Below are 17,351 nucleotides of genomic sequence, written 5' to 3'. Positions count from 1 at the left end.
CTAGGAGCAAAAAATTTTAAGACTTTGTTAAAAATTTTGAGGCTCTTAATTTATTCTTCATATTCTATGTCGGCCTCCTCAAAGTTATCCCACTTGTACCAAATATACTCGTGCCAACGTTTTTCCAATCCTCGAAACGTTGTTAAAAACAAATTTCTGTGGTGCAAAAACCAAGCCTTGTCGGAGCATAATTTCGGCCTCTCTTTACGAAAAGCTTCGTGTAAATGACGTATAACACTCAAATAGTATTCCTTGTAAACAATTTGGCCGGACGGAAAGAATTTGAAGTGCACTACACCTCGATAATCGAAGAAAACTGTCAACATAACCTTGATTTTTGATCTGCTTTGACGTTTTTTTTCTGGTGGTTGGTGAGCTAAGATCCAAGATTATATAATCGCCAGTAATAATACGTTTCCCAGCATCCTGGTAATCGGAAAGCACTGTGTCACAGACTTTAACGCGACGCTGTTTTTCGAAAAAATTGTGTGATTTTGGAACCAATCGTGCTTTCACTTTTTTTAGGCGCAAATTATCTTTCAAAATGGTTTTCACTTATCAAACCGATATTCCAGCGATGTTAGGAAGATCTCTGACTGTTAATAATCGATCACACAAAATTTAATGAAACTTTTTGTTCAATAACTACACTCGTCGTAAAAATCGCAGAATGCACTTTGTATGCTTCAGAAAAAAAAGCGTATACTAAACAATAATGATGATTTTGATGTGACATTTGGCACAGAGTCTTAGTATACTTTTACTGATAGACAAGTACAACAACTTTTTTTTTGTATGTTACGGCTTAATGGCTTTGTAGCTAAGTTTTTTGAAACCTTTATGGGTCTCCGATATGTATGTATGTCTAAGATCATATGTATGTAGTGTTTAAGCTGAAATAAATGAGTACTTTATAGGAGAAAATAATTCATTTAATAGTAGCAAATCAAAATTAATAATAGTTTTATTAAGGGATCGTTTCAGTGTGAAATTTTCGAGAAACCGATTTTTTTGTTGCAATATCGGATAGTATACACTGTAATAAACATTCTCTCAAATTTTGAAATCGAAATTCAAGTTTTTATGGTCGTTACAGCGTTTCTTGTATAAAGGAAACAGAGTGGGGAACGGAGTGACTCCAATCTTTAAACGCGTTTTTCTCAGAATGGTGTTTTTCAAAACGGTTTACACTCTCAAACGAAGAGTTTTTAAGATATCTAGTTCCAATTTGGAGAGAACATTTTCAATGTCATTCTCTAACGCGCTATGGAAGCTTTTCTCTTTGAAATCTTCCTGTTGTAATTTTGTCTTCCATATTGAAAGTATTTTTACCATAAAAAGTGCTTTTTCTAAAATTTAAATGCAAGATTGAATACTTCTGTGAGGGTAGAATCTCAATTTTTATAAGAAATCCATTATTTATCAAAGAAAAAGTTTTTTAATCGCTAGTGTCTATGCAAAGATCTATATCTATATATCTATATAGATATGTAGTATATCTGTTTCGGTAATCGAGAGATTTAAGATGAATAAGTGTTTGTCGTTTTACATTTGAGCTTAGTTTCGGGGCTACCGATACTGTCTCTAGGCTGGCGGGCATAAGAGTTACTTCCTCGCTGATGATAGATTTATACCATCGTTGCTAGACGTTCATAATGAACATATGAGCCTTGATTTTCCCATTACCCCTTTTAGGTGTTAGTCAATGAGCCCTCCCAATATGTGAGTTTGACCAGAGTATACTCAAACGGTAAAATACGCCTTTTTTACCATCCAAGGAAAACCTGCCCCAACTGAAGACTTCAAGTGAACTATAATGTTTAATTATATTTTTCACTTATAGGTGGAAATCAAAGCCATTCCGACCGGCGCTTCTGGCAATGGCAACATCAAAATGCGACGCGGCTCTTATACGGACAACACTTCATACGGTGGAGTGCCGCCGCCACCTCGCCTTAACTACGAGCCAACAATTAAAGAGAAAATGTGTTTCAAAGCCATAACATTTATGAAACCCTACGGCAATTACTCTTTTGAAGAGTTGCGCTTCAGCAGTCCCATACAGACACGCATCACCGAGACGCTCTACGCGCAAGACTTGGAAGATGGCACATTCAGCGTACACTGGACGCCAAATTCAGTCGGCAGTTATTGCCTCACAGTCAACATTGATGGCATACTCTTGGAAGAAGTTTATCGTGTGGAGGTGAAAGAAGGCGGTTTACCACCACCCTCACACAAACAAGCGTTGAAGAAACCGCAACCGCCTAATAAGTTGCGTAAATTTTTCACCAAAAACACGGCGGGTTTACGCATACGCTCACATCCCACACTGCAGTCCGAGCAGGTGGGCATCATCAAGTTGAATGGCGTCATTTCATTCATCGATGAGATTGAGAATGACGACGGTGTATGGTTGCGACTTTCGACGGAGTCGATACGGCAACATTGTACAATGGGTTGGTATCCGACTGAAGCGTGGTGTTTGCAGTATAATCAGCATTTCGGGCGGACTCTACTACATCCAATAGATGAGATTGGTAGTACGTCGAGTGCAGCGACAACTACGACTACAATTACAACCACCACTACCGGCACCAGTACCACCGATGCGTCGGCTGGTGTTGGCACTGCCATGCTAGTTGGTAGTGGTGGTGGTAGTGGAAAGTCCGCTTCTAAGCCGCGTCATAAAATTTTGTTGGATAATGTTGAATCACCCGTTTCACCGGTACCAATTGAATCGCCATCCAAGACAAAATCCGTGTCTCCAAACAAGAAGATCTTTGACTTCTCGCAAGATCGTTTCACACCGCCAAAGTCATCTGAACTTTCACATACCTCCACAAATCCATTTCTATTCCCTAGCGTGACAAAGTCGGAATCCGAAGATAGTGAAATACAAAAGGTTTTCGATATGCAATCTTCAACGCAGACTAACAGCACCTCATCGTCGCAGCAACAACAGCAAGCCGATCTACTGTCTTTGCATTCATTACAAAATACGAGTCCATCACAAATCGGTTCGGCTATTGCTGGCGTCGTCGGTGGTGGCGCTATTAAACTACAAGCTCTACAGAAATGGTTTAAAGGTGACACTTTGGATGGTCCAGGCTCTGCCGCTGCTGGTGGACCGCCCTCGCCGGCCAAGGAACATCAACGTAAGCGCTCAGACGTAACTGAAGTAATGTCTACGGTTTCTGTGCGTGAGTTAGTACGCGTAATGGGTGGACAAGATACCCGCTGCAATGGTAACAGTGCACATGCGCAAGGCAGTGTACCACGCAGCTCCAGTCCTGTACAAATACCTGCAACTGGCAAAAGCTCTACTGAGTCAACGAGCGTTAGCATAAAATCTACGGAAGCTTCGGAAACTTCAGGGCTCTTTAGCTCACTTACACAAGATTCAAGCTCGAAGGAGTTGGAACATGCACCCTTGTCTGCTGCGGCCACATTTGATATATCAACAATACGTATGACAAGCTTCACACCATCACAGACGGCTGCTTTACTTTCGACACCAAAGCATTCGCCTCGTAAATTGATGTCCAGTCTACGACGTACCACATCACCTTCGAGTCGTGGTGTTGATGCCGCTGTAGCGCTTAAGGAGCCCGATTTGACACAACTCGAAGATGATATGAGCATGTTACAGATTACAACAACCACCACTGGGGGTGGCGTCACCACACAGGATCAAATCTTATTTGGCGAGATGAAGACAGCGAGTACTACTGCCAGCACAGACGACTCGAGCCCACCAGTCTGGCCGCCCCCACTTAATCAGGCTGGGGCTTCTCTGAATTCAGCAGCGGTGCCAAAATCGTCGCCCAGTAAACGCAGTGTTATTGGGCCGATCAAACGTGCAATGCCGCCATCGTTAGCCGAAAGTATACGCGCTGTGTTCGCGGCTTTCCTTTGGCATGAGGGACTCGTGCATGATGCTATGGCATGCGCTAGTTTTCTCAAATTTCATCCAACGCTTCCCAAAGAGGGCGCCACAGTTGTGACACGCCGTGACTCCAAAGATAGCCGTCTCCAGCTGTCACGCGAGCAAAAAGCACAACAGCGGCATTCAGTTGAGGTGGCAAATGCTGGCACCTATTTGAATATCAGACCCTCGACGCTGGAGACGCTTACGAAGAGCGGCAATTCTTCGCTGAATAATCGTAAGCATCGCAAAAATTTAACAGCTAGTTCAGGAGCGGGTGGCGGTGAAGATTCGGAGGGTGGTGAAAAGCAAAAGTTACACACGTTGCCCGAAGTGGTGACTGTGTTGCCACCAGCGCTGCGCTGTCTTGTCTATCTATGGGAGCAGGTGTGCACCAATTGCGTGCAACTGATGCAAACGAATATAATGGATCGCGAGAAGAACGGTGGCGTTGCCGGTGTCGGTGTCGGTGTGAGCGCTGCTGTTGGTGGCAATGGTACGCCCACACGTGAGCCAAGTGCGGATGTGAAAGAAAAGCATGAGTCTAACGAGCGTGATATGGCGAAGAAGATGCGACGGAGGAAGAAGGACGATGGCACATATTGTGAGATCTGCGAGGTTTTTCTACCAATACCTGTGACATATCACATGCGCATCGTACATTCCGGTTGTGGGAAATCGGCCAAAGGCAAAGGTTACAATTCTGTGGGCATTTTCTGTGAGGGTTGGGCCGGTAACTGCGGTGAGGGTGGCAAGGGTGCGTCCAGTTGGTTCTTGATGTGCGATGAATGCCGCGAGAAGTACATGACTGCAAGTAAGAATGTCAACAATGTGAACAATGCACCGGGTGTGGTACTTACCTGTAAGTATACCTCAAAATGGCACTTTAAGTTCTCTGTTCGATGTATTGTAATTTTTTTTGCAGCAAATGAACTAAATTTATTCGGCGTAAAGACAACGTCACTGATCGCCAACTCCGAGATTTATACAACAATGCGTGAAAACGCCACATTCTTGCTTGAGCTCTCCTCAAGCGCTTCTACTTTAAACGCTCCGGGAAGTGGCAATAGCGTCGCTGGCGCAAATCCGCTCAATATGATTTCGTCAAGCAAACGATCACCTCAACAAATGCCCGTCGTAGTCGAGCATCAACACTTCAACATGCCCGATTTGAATAAGCCGAGTACAAGTCGTGGCGATTCGGCGCGTAATAGTCGTATTGGTTTGCGGATGAGCGGAAAGTTTGGCAGTAAGTGGCATATGAATAAAATATTTAGTTCTCTTTTAGTGTGGGTATGGACCAAACGGGGCTTATACAGACATAGGTATATTGATTTAATATTATAAGGGGTTTTTCAATAGGGACGCTACAAAAGTAGACCGATAGGGACAGAAAACATGGCGTCGTTTGCTATTTTAATTTAATTTTTTCCCGCTCTTTTAACATTTCTCTTAAGTAAGGTTTGCCATTTCATCATGGAAAGATGTACGATCCAACAAGTCGAAATTATTAAAATTTTCTAACGAAATTCAGAATCAGTGGCCTCAACTTTAAGAGCACTGCGTCCATGCTGATTTCTGGCTGAATGGCTTCGCCAATAAACAAAATATGTGTTATTGGTCAGGTAGAAATCCACACGAACTCCATGAGTCACCATTTCATTCCGAAAAAATACGGTTTGGTATGGCTTATGCGCCGGCGGCGTCGCTGGGCCGTACTTCTTCCGTGATGATCAAGACCGCCACGTTACTGTGAATGGGAATCGCTACTGCTCAATGATAACCGCATATTTTTGGCCCGAATTGAATGATATGGACTTGGACAATGTGTGGTTCCAACAGGACGGCGCCAAAAGCCTAATGGCGAATGTCACAATCGATTTATTGAAAACCAAGCTTGGTGAACTTGTTATCTCACGAAATGGCCCAATCAATTGGCCGCCTCGGTCGTTCGATTTGACGCCGTTAGACTATTTCCTCTGAGGCTATATCAAGTCTATGGTCTATGCCAACAAGCCAGCGACGACTGATGAACTTCGTACAAATATCGAACGTGAAATTGCAGCATTATCGGCCGATTTTTGCTTGAAAACTGTCTACAGTTGGGTTTAGCGTCTGGACTTCTGCAAGCGTGCCCGGAATGGCCAGGCAAAAGACAGCGAGTTCCATACATGATGGATCTCGTTTTGGTTTTGTTTACTATATCTTCGGGTTTTAGTGGCATTCATCGGAGACTATTCGACTAGAATTATACATCTAGTCTGCATATATCATGTGTATGTGAAGATATGCTCGTTTTTTGATCTTCATCCTTATTAATGATACTCTTTGAGAAGATGATTTTTTTTTGGTACTGATTTGTAGATTCTACTTGATCCACCCTTGAATGGGAAAGATATAGCGTTGCATATTCCAAAGCCCACCTTAGCCTTCTCGAAATAACCTAACTATTTGGCTTAGTGTCTTTTTAACTTTTATCCGATTTCGGTCTGTTAAATTTGAACGGACAGTTCCGCCTTCTGATTAAATCAGTTTTGAAGCACTCGTGTTGGAATTCTTTAATTGTAGGTTAATGTCGTAATCCCCACCAAAATTTTGCAAGTTTGTTCTATAATAGGTTTCATAATAAGTTCTTTCATGGCTATATGCTGCACCGCTTAAAAGTCACGTGGACACAATAATTTTTACTTCACAGGCTCAACACCGTACCGTAAAAGCTTTGCGGGGAGCTCTGTCTCTCCGGAGCACATTTGGCTGGCGCCAGAAACATTTGCTTGCTTGGAATCACTGGGAGTGGCGAATAACGAAGATTTGCCGTACGAGATGTTCGGCTTGAATGCCACTGAAAATGGATTTGATCGGGTAAGTACGATGACATTTCTCACATTTTTCCTATAATATATAATATTTTTTTTGAACTCCAATTCTACCAGCCACTTTCGGAAATGTCTTACGAATCGTGCGATCCAAATAATTACGAAATAATGACGGGGTCAATGAGCGCCCAGCAAGGCGGCGGTGGTGGCTCAAATACCGGAACGCTCTCGAAGTTCCACCGCAGTTTCTCGATGGGTCAAGGTTGGGCCTTGGCTCAACAGCAAGGCACATTCCAATTGAAAAATCTCGCAGCGAACGCAGACGAAGCACAACAGACCAAAGTCGTGTTCAGGCGACGGAATAACTCCACCAGCGAAAGCGATGGCGCTTTACTCATCTGCTATCCTTCGGAAAATTTGCGTCGCTTGGTGCCGGAAAGTATATTGAACAGCAGTATTGTACACCCAGCTGTGCAGCGATTGGCGAACACCGAAGGCGGCATGAGCGGTACGAAAACGCACTCACATTCTGTCGACCAGCCGGAGGGTAATGACAATGAGGAGAAACTGAAGACAGCAGAAATGGGTGGTGTTAAAACGAAGGAATACGACTACTCGAGCGGCAGCGCCTTGCTGAGGGCGAACGCTATGCGTGATAAGGATACATCAAACACGCTCCTCGAAATGGAGTTAGCCTCACAGGTGAATGCGCTGTTGCAACGTCCCTCAATGGCATTCATTACACAAAAACATGATCTGGAGAAGCTGCGCTACGCTATGAAGCGCAGTCTACGCATAGCCGCCTGTCGCATTTACTCGCTACAAGCGATCAATTGGTTATTGCGGTCGGTGACGCAAAGCATCTGCCTACACGATCTCATGTGGTGGTTCGTCAGTTCGCTAACTATATCCGCTGTCGATATGATTGATGGCAAGTACGAGGATGTGGAGCCCGCGTTGGAGCACCCCGTCACCTATACGCAGATCAGCGGTCGTTTCTCACATTTAATAACACAAAGCTTGCATGTATTTCTGCAGTCTGTGGCCGATCTTACGCTCTACTTGCCGCTCGGTTCACCCTTGCAACGCATCGCCATACAATGCTTCGGCATACGTTTTCGCCAGACCGATCATCAATTTCTGCACAATTCTCATGTGTTCGGCAATATTTCGAAGATACTTTCGAAATCCGATGAGCAAGATGATGTTATGGCTGTGTCGAGCATGGGCATGGCGGGTGCGTCAGCCGTTGAGGGTGGTTTTGCTGTTGGCAATTCTGCGGGCATGCATGATGTGGAGCATAATTTCCAGAATGTTGGCGGTGCGGCAGTTGTTGTTGCGGGTGCTAAAATTGTTTGCTATTCCGACTTGAATGGCATGTTTGAGGTTACAGTGTCATCACGTCAGGCCATGGCCGAATCACTGACGGACAACTCGACTGAGACTTTTTGGGAAAGTGATGAGGAGGATCGCAATAAATGCAAGATCATTGAGATCTCGATGACTAAGCTGACATACACGTGTAAGGTGGTTTTGGTGCACATCGACAACAGTCGGGACATACAGGTGAGCCAAAAAATGTTTACTTCTGTTATTTTTGGATTTGCTGCCTTCCATTGAAATTAACAATAATTTATATTTATAGTATAAGATAGTGACGAAATTATTTGACCGCTTTATCTTACCTAACCTAAGAAATTTTCGGAAAACGTAACCAACTTCTTTAACCCGTTTGAGAAAAGAAAATTTCCGGTCAGATTTCCTGGTGGAAGAGCACTATTTTCTTTGGAGTTATTTCGTGTCCCAAACCGCGGAATCGGATTCTAATAAGTGTAGCCAGGTCCTTCTCCACCTGGTCTTTCCAACGGAGTGGAGTTCTTCGTTCCTTTCGGAGCTGCAGTGTTTTCGTCAATTCGGACAACATGACCTAGCCTGCGTCTTTTAATTCGCTGAACTATGTCAATGGCGTCGTATATCTCATTTAGCTCATCGTTCCATCGAATGCGGTATTCGCCGTGGTGAATGCGCAAAGGACTATAAATCTTCCGCAGAACATTTCGCTCGAAAACTCGTAGCGTCGACTTACCAGCATGGGAATAATGAGTGACTTGTAGAGTTTGGTCTTTCTGCGTTGAGAGAGGACTTTACTTCTCAAAAGCTTACTCAGTCCGAAGTCGCACCTATTGGTAACAGTTATTCTGCGTTGGATCCATTAATCCATCAGCCCTGCCGCTTTGTTCTTTAGATGGGTAATTGCTATTCTAACGTTTTCATGGTCTTGCAATGGAACGTCTGCTCCATCGTCGTCGATTGGGGAATCGGGTTCGACATCTCCTGGTGTTATGCTTTCACTGCCATTCAGCAGGCTGGAAAAGTGTTTTAATATGCTCTGGGCATCGGTTACTAGATCACCTCGGGGGGTTCTACAAGAGTATGCTCCGGTCTTGAAACCTTCTGTTAGTCGCCGCATTTTTTTTGTAGAATTTTCGAGAATTACCCTGTCGGCCAGCATGTCAAGATCTTCATACTTACGCATTTCGGCCTATCTCTTTTTCAGTCTGACTGAGCAATAGGCTGCTTACCTTTAACCCGAGTCGGAAAATATTATAATAGAACGCGACTTTTTATTACGTTATCCTCAATGTCATAGATTTCTTTCGATTACTAATAATGTTCGGTTCTCTGTAAAGTCAAATCAAAAGGAAGAAAGAAATATCTTTGCAACGAGTTTTATTATTCAATGACTTTTTTTTATCATAATATCGGGTGATTTTTTAAGAGCTTGATAACTTTTTTTTAAAAAAAAACGCATAAAATTTGCAAAATCTCATCGGTTCTTTATTTGAAACGTTAGATTGGTTCATGACATTTACTTTTTGAAGATAATTTCATTTAAATGTTGACCGCGGCTGCGTCTTAGGTGGTCCATTCGGAAAGTCCAATTTTGGGCAACTTTTTCGAGCATTTCGGCCGGAATAGCCCGAATTTCTTCGGAAATGTTGTCTTCCAAAGCTGGAATAGTTGCTGGCTTATTTCTGTAGACTTTAGATTTGACGTAGCCCCACAAAAAATAGTCTAAAGGCGTTAAATCGCATGATCTTGGTGGCCAACTTACGGGTCCATTTCTTGAGATGAATTGTTCTCCGAAGTTTTCCCTCAAAATGGCCATAGAATCGCGAGCTGTGTGGCATGTAGCGCCATCTTGTTGTAACCACATGTCAACCAAGTTCAGTTCTTCCATTTTTGGCAACAAAAAGTTTGTTAGCATCGAACCATAGCGATCGCCATTCACCGTAACGTTGCGTCCAACAGCATCTTTGAAAAAATACCGACATTTCACGGTCTTCAGCCACACTCTCAGAAACAGACGCAATATTCTCTTCTGTACGCACTGTACGCATTCGTGTGGTTGGTTTAATGTCCAATAAAGTAAACTGAGTGCGAAACTTGGTCACAATCGCATTAATTGTTTGCTCACTTGGTCGATTATGTAGACCATAAATCGGACGTAAAGCGCGAAACACATTTCGAACCGAACACTGATTTTGGTAATAAAATTCAATGATTTGCAAGCGTTGCTCGTTAGTAAGTCTATTCATGATGAAATGTCAAAGCATACTGAGCATCTTTCTCTTTGACACCATGTCTGAAATCCCACGTGATCTGTCAAATACTAATGCATGAAAATCCTAACCTCAAAAAAATCACCCGATATATATTACCTAATTTTTCTTTTAGAACAAAGTGCTGAATGTGGTTTTTTATGCTGGCCAATCGTTGGGCGATACGAATCTTATCAAGTCCGTTGATGTTGATCCAAAAGCTTGCGCCTGGATATCCGCAAAAATAACCAATGAGTCTTATACTCACTTCCGCTTGGAGTTCCACGGTCCGGAGAATACATTACGTGTGCGACAAATCAAATTGCTCGGCCTACCAAGCATTATGAGTGGGTTCGACGAGCATTTTAATGAGCATTTCGGCGGCGCGCACTCTGCGGCTGCGAGCGGTAATGCAGGTAACACACTCAAATCAAATTTGAAGCTGACAAACGCCTTACGCATACAACAGCAGATCTGCGAGTCTGAAACACTGCGTGTCTTCCGACTAATAACCGGTGGGTGGCAAATCTAACGGCTTAACATGATAGCCAACATAAATTAAACATATTTTGTATTTGAAACGCTGTCTCTCTCTCTCTGCAGGTCAAGTCTTTGGCAAATTGATCAGCAACGTCGCAAGCGATGCCGGCCATCAATCCATACTCGGCATGGATTCAAGTGGCGCTTCAATGCTCGCCGATTCGCTAGATCTGCGCGAACACATGGTTGGTATACTCTTCTCGCGCAGCAAGCTCTCACACCTGCAGAAGCAAGTGATTGTGCATATTGTGCATGCGATCAAAAAGGAAGCGCATCGCGCCAAAGAAGATTGGGAGATTGTGAATTTGGCGAATTGTTTCAAAGACACGCATGCCAACACCACGTCCGCCACCTCGACGGGTGATCCGAAGAGTGAGACCAGCTCGGAGCGCTATCGTGCGCCCGACACTTATTGCTTCGAAATGCTCAGCATGGTGTTGGCGCTCTCGGGCAGTGTCGTCGGTCGCTCATATCTCTCACATCAGTACGGATTGCTGAAGGATCTCTTAACGCTGCTCCATACAGGCAGTGATCGCGTTCAACGGCAGGTGACAGCGCTGCTACGACGCATACTACCCGAAATTTCGCCAGAGAGCTTCGCGGAACTGATGGGTGTGCAGCGCTTGCCGCCAGCCGATTATAATATTGCACATCAAAGCGCGGCCGACTTCGATATGAATCGCTTGGGTTTGTTGGACATATTTTTGGCTGTCATCGCCAAGGCGCTACAGTTACAAGTCAAAGTGAAGTCAACTTCAAGCAAACCGAGTCTGGAGAAGACACCCTCCTTCGTGCGTCTCTGCAGTTCGTTGGATTTATCTGTGCACCTGTTAAAGCAAACGCAAAAAGCAAAAGCGGACGCTGAGTGTGAGAAGAGCGCCAACGACGGTGATGCCATTGAATTTTCGGCAAAAACGCATCCCTTCCGTTTCGATCAACAGGTGGAGAGTGGCGAATATGAGCTGGGCCGTTCGACACTGAAAGCGAGTAAGAAGGAGCATAAAAAAAATCTCAATCAGCGTTGGTTTTTGAATGGCGTTATATCCACCAAGCAGGCGGAAAGTATTATCAGTCTCGTGCGCGATTTAGCCAGCGTAAGTGTTGCCGAATATTTTTTGCTACTCAATGTAAATTTTATTAAAAATTAAATTTTTTCTTTATTTCCGCACAGGGTAAATTAAGCGAAAAATGGTCTCAGATCACCAAAGCCGCCATTGCGGAGTCTGTATTGAATTTAACGCGTTTGGATGAGATCTTTCGCAATCCGGAACATTGCGTCAAAACCGCCACCATGTGGTTGGCGCTCGCTAGCCTCTGTGTGCTCGATCGCGATCATGTGGAGAAATTGTCGTCCGGCCAGTGGTCTAAGGTATCCGATACACGTCCCATGTGCACCAACCACGATGATGGCGAAACTGCTGCCATAATCCAGTGCGAGACTTGTGGTTCGCTGTGCGGCGATTGTGATCGATTTTTGCATTTAAATCGCAAAACACGGATGCATAAGCGGACGGTAAGTGTAAGATTGCAGTAGCTGATAGATGTTGCCGGAAAACCGTTATTTGGTTCCATATAAGTAAAGATTGTTGTATAAATTGTATTCGATATTGGGAATGTTTACTATCCTTCGGAAGAACATCTTTTGGTATTTATTTTTTGTAGATATCTCTTTCAAATATTGGCCGCTGGTGTATCCCTTGAGTACAGCTTTCTATGACTCGTTCGAGCATTTCGACTGGTAACTGACGAATGACATGCATGACGTCATCATCCAACACCTGAATAAAAGCGGAATTGTCTTGTCCGCGTACACTTCAGATTTTACGTATCCCCAAAAGAAAGAAATCTAACGGTGCGATATCACACGATCTTGATGGCCAATCGACCGGCCAAAACCGTGAAATTATCTGCCCACCGAAGTGTTCTATCGATAAATCCATTGATTGATGCGATATGTGGAAAGTGACGCCGTATTGTTTAAACCAAATGTCGCAGAGATTTGATTTCAGGCATCAAATAGTAGGTTATGATGGCTCGATAACGGTCGTCATTGGCGGAAACCGTTGTTTTTTCTGGATGAAATGGCTCTTCTTGAATCTCTTCAGGTTGCTTTTCGACCCAAATACGACAATTTTTCTTGTTTATATGCCCATTGAGCCAGAAAAAGACTTCATCACTGAACAAAATCGGATCTTCTTGGAACTTTTCAAGAGTTCATAGAGCGCAGCGAGTTCGAGCGGCTTCAGTTCTTGCAGAAGTTTTAAAACAAAAAAAAAATGGTACGCTTTCAGTTTGAGATCCCTCATATACACTCTCAGCTACGGCTGCTATATTTTCTTCACTGGTTGCTAGACGTGGTCTATTCGGTCGAATATTATCCAATAATAAATGCTAGGAATGCTGAAAATGGGTGATGGTGTTGTGAATAGTACACTCAGCAGGCAGATGACCATAAGTTGACTGAAGAGCGCGCAAACACATTCTTTGCAGAATGTGAATTTTCGTAATAAAGTTGAACGATTTGTAAACGTTGTTCAGACGTAAGTCTTTCCATGATGAAATGTCAAACAGTACTGAATAAAAGTTACATGACAGCTTGACACGAATCACGCGTGATCTGAAAAAAAGCCATATAAAAAAGAACCTCTATTTGGATCACCCGTTACAACCAAATAGTTTTCCAATTGGGTATTAGTTGGAAAATAAAATTAGTATTACAGAAATGTATTCCACCATTCCGAAGACAGGTGGGTCAACGGAAACCGGAACGGACCCGAATTTTTATCCCGCGAAGTGCTGTAAACTCGGCATTCATCTAAATTAGTACTGTCAACTCAAGGATGTTTTCTGCCGCTACAAAACAACATCCCGTCGTTACCACTATTCTAAGCATATATCATTAAATTCTAGAATAAGCGAATCAATATTTCCTCTTCCTACTTTTATTCTTCTTCAACCTTTGTGGAACGATTGGTCTGGAGTCCGTCAAGTGTGGACTACCAGCACAACATTAACATTTAGTTAATCATTGCATATAATTCTCATAAATTCTATAATATCTTAGCTTAACTGCGGCGTATCGTCTTATATCTAAGTAGTGACCAGCCGAGATTTTGGCCTATAACTTTGTACCACTGAAATGTCTGTAAATATTGCTTTTTAACGACTAATTTAATCTTAACAGGTTTGCAAGGAAGAAGAAGAAGCCATACGAGTCGAGCTGCATGAGTCGTGCGGACGCACTAAACTCTTTTGGCTACTCGCCTTAGCCGACTCAAAGACGCTGAAGGCAATGGTGGAATTCCGCGATGGCAGTCACACAATAATATCCGGACCACAAGAGGCGGTAGGACGTTGCCGTTTCTGTGGAATTACCGGCAATTCGGGGCTGCTGGAGATCGGCAACGTGTGCGCCGATGCGCAATGTCAAGAGCATGCGGCCAATTCGTGTATGAAAGTGAAGTCATGCGATCATCCGTGCGGCGGTGTGGCCAATGAGAAGAAATGCTTGCCCTGCTTGCAGCATGTGTGTCACGAGCGCGAAAATAAGATCGCCGAAGAGCTGCATGAGCCGAAGTTGACGCAGGATGCAGACGACATGTGCATGATATGCTTTGTGGAGGCGCTCTCGTGTGCGCCATCCATACAGGTGTGCAAATATTTTTATCAATCATTTATTTTCTTAATTTAATTAACTGTTTTTGTGATTTGTAGCTCGAGTGCGGTCATGTTTTCCACTATCATTGCTGCAAAGCTGTCATTGAGAAACGTTGGAGCGGTCCACGCATCACCTTTGGCTTCTCCTTGTGCCCCATTTGCAAAGCAGACATACAGCACGCACTGCTCGCCGATATTTTGGAGCCGATTAACGCGCTCAAGCAGGACGTCAAGCGCAAGGCGTTGATGCGGTGAGTTTGGCACCTCAAATATTCAATAATCCAGTGTTATTGTTTCATTAAAATGTGTCTACTTTGCAGTTTGAAATACGAGGGCATCGTCAAGGATACCGACTCCAAGGACGTGACCAACTTGGCCATGGATCGCTACGCCTACTATGTGTGCTACAAGTGCCAGAAGGCCTATTATGGCGGCGAAGCGCGTTGTGACGCGGAAATCGGCGAGAAATTCGATCCGCAAGAGTTGGTCTGCGGCGGCTGTTCGGACGTGGCGCGTGCGCAAATGTGTCCCAAGCATGGCACAGACTTTCTCGAATACAAATGTCGCTACTGCTGCTCGGTGGCGGTGTTCTTCTGCTTCGGCACCACACACTTCTGCGACACCTGCCACGATGACTTCCAACGGCTCACGAACATACCGAAGAATAAGCTGCCACAATGTCCGGCCGGCCCGAAGGCCAAGCAACTGTTGGGCGACGAGTGCCCGTTGCACGTCATACATCCACCAACGGGTGAGGAGTTCGCGCTGGGGTGCGGTGTGTGTCGCAACGCGCAAACGTTTTAGCATGATGCGGCGTTGCAGCAACTGCGCGGTGGCGCATTGGAGGCGGCCGCAGCGCAGCGACTTCAAATGGAGGCGGGCTTAATGCCGCTCGAGGAGTGGATCGAGGTGGAAATGTTGGACTTGGACAACGAACGCAGCTTTGAGTTGGTGCTGCGTGACGCCGACGAACACGAGGGCAACCGGAATGAATAGAAGCTAAGGAAATGTGTGTAGTTGTATTCGTTTTCTTCTAGTTCACAAACGAAAAGTATTTTTATTTGATCTCATTATTCGATTTTACTACAAATCTGTATGTTAGCATTAGGTTTAAATTTATAGCAATGCGTATGCACTCTTAAACTCACACAGCCACACACACACATACATACTTATATGATTGTAATCGTAAAGAATCGCGTATATTTAGATTCCCGTTGCGCCTAGAATACTCAACATTTTGAAGGCATGTGCAACATTTGCAATATTTAATGTGCTAAAATTAACACTAAGTTACTTATATAAACACTAAAACATAACTATTGAATATATGTCAACATGTAGTCGTATTTATAGACACGAACGTGTAGCGAATCGTCAATGGCGCATGTGCTAATATAATGTAGACGAAATTTCAAAATAAACATTTGCAATAAATAATATTTGTGTACACTAAATAAATATATAAATACATATTTGCACACAAAACTGTTTCAACTAAGTTTTTTTTAATTAAAAAAATAATAATTAATAAAATCGATTTTTTTTTATTTTTTGCCCAAATTTCCGCTGAACATTTCGCTTTAATGACAATTTTTTGCTAAAAATTTCATGCAATTGAAAAAATCTCAAAAAAACCTTGAAAAAATTGGCGCAAAAAAAATTCGCTCACCACCCTAGCGGCGGCGTTGGCGCATTTTTCACAAAAGTTAAATCGTCGAAATTGCAACAGGCGCCCAGCACGGCACAGCAGGCGGCTGCTGCATTTAGCGCACACACACATAGAGCGGCTACATGGGCATCCCACGCAGCACGTAGCATGCTTTCAGGCAAACGGATGTCGGCAAACTGCTATGACGACCTAATTCACGCACGCAGCCGTACTGTACGCATATGAAACAGAGAATAGATTATATGTTATAAACTATTATATGTATAATATTTTAGTATATAATCGATGTATATACATCTTTTATATATTGTGGATTATATATAATCTACTTTCTCTGTATGAAGGCATTCCAAAAATGAGTTCAGAAAAAATATGCCAGCAAAGAAGCATAAAGAGTATATGCGCTGTTTGGTGTTGACTAACTTTGTTGTTTTTCATGCTTACTACAAGTTTATTGTCTTTTAGTAAATATCCACGCCTACCTAAGCTTGGTGGACAGCGTTTAGCGCAGATATTGCAGCTCCGTATTTCCTTAAATAATTTTACTTAATGAATATTGTATTCTTAATATTGTATCGTTACAGCATCCGGTGCCTGAAAGTGTGCTACACTGTAACTGAGTGTATGCAGTGTTGGTAAGGTAGTGTAGTTTAACAGGTAGCCACTTGCTGCGTATGTTGGGTTTCTGGTCGCCTAGTGCATTGGGGCAAAAATGAATTTTGGACAAAAGCGGCGCGTCGCTGCTCTCACTAGGGCGATTCGATTTTTATGCGCCGCTGGCATTGTTTTTGATTTTTATTATAAATTTCGGGTGTTTTACGACTTTTTTAAATATTTTTTATATTAAATGCAATATTTTATGATATATCAATATTTTTTACAAGTAAAAAAAAAATAATTTTTATATAATATTTTATTTAATCATTTCAAAAATGTTTAATGTGAAAAATTGGTGTGGGAATTTTATTAAAAATTCTTATTAATACATTTTAAAAAAAATAATAATAGTATTATTAATTGAAAAATCGTTTTCGTCTCATACTATGCCAATTCTTTGTTTATTATTTTTTTTCAGATATTTTACGGTTTTTTTACATTTTTATACCCTAAACAGGGCAAATTTAGTTTGCCACCAT

General features: G+C 43.0%; 1 protein-coding gene across 2 annotated transcripts in view; it reads left to right on the top strand.

Moving 5' to 3' along the window:
- LOC120775296 (E3 ubiquitin-protein ligase highwire) overlaps positions 1-15,983 on the top strand; it is a 163,520-nt gene extending 147,537 nt beyond the window's left edge. For both annotated transcript variants that reach the window (XM_040105412.1, XM_040105411.1), the window contains exons 23-32: positions 1,844-4,790; positions 4,854-5,177; positions 6,624-6,790; positions 6,862-8,310; positions 10,483-10,861; positions 10,950-11,980; positions 12,058-12,399; positions 14,071-14,535; positions 14,601-14,794; positions 14,864-15,983. In XM_040105412.1, the coding sequence (XP_039961346.1) occupies positions 1,844-4,790; positions 4,854-5,177; positions 6,624-6,790; positions 6,862-8,310; positions 10,483-10,861; positions 10,950-11,980; positions 12,058-12,399; positions 14,071-14,535; positions 14,601-14,794; positions 14,864-15,347 (7,782 nt within the window). In that variant the 3' untranslated portion in view covers positions 15,348-15,983. The remainder of the gene's footprint in view (positions 1-1,843; positions 4,791-4,853; positions 5,178-6,623; positions 6,791-6,861; positions 8,311-10,482; positions 10,862-10,949; positions 11,981-12,057; positions 12,400-14,070; positions 14,536-14,600; positions 14,795-14,863) is intronic.
- Positions 15,984-17,351: the final 1,368 nt, after the last annotated feature.

The sequence above is a fragment of the Bactrocera tryoni genome, chromosome 4 (assembly GCF_016617805.1).
Source record: "Bactrocera tryoni isolate S06 chromosome 4, CSIRO_BtryS06_freeze2, whole genome shotgun sequence".
Classification (NCBI taxonomy): domain Eukaryota; kingdom Metazoa; phylum Arthropoda; class Insecta; order Diptera; family Tephritidae; genus Bactrocera; species Bactrocera tryoni.
Note: the sequence above shows the minus strand (reverse complement) of the source record. Positions and strands in the feature narration are given on the sequence as shown.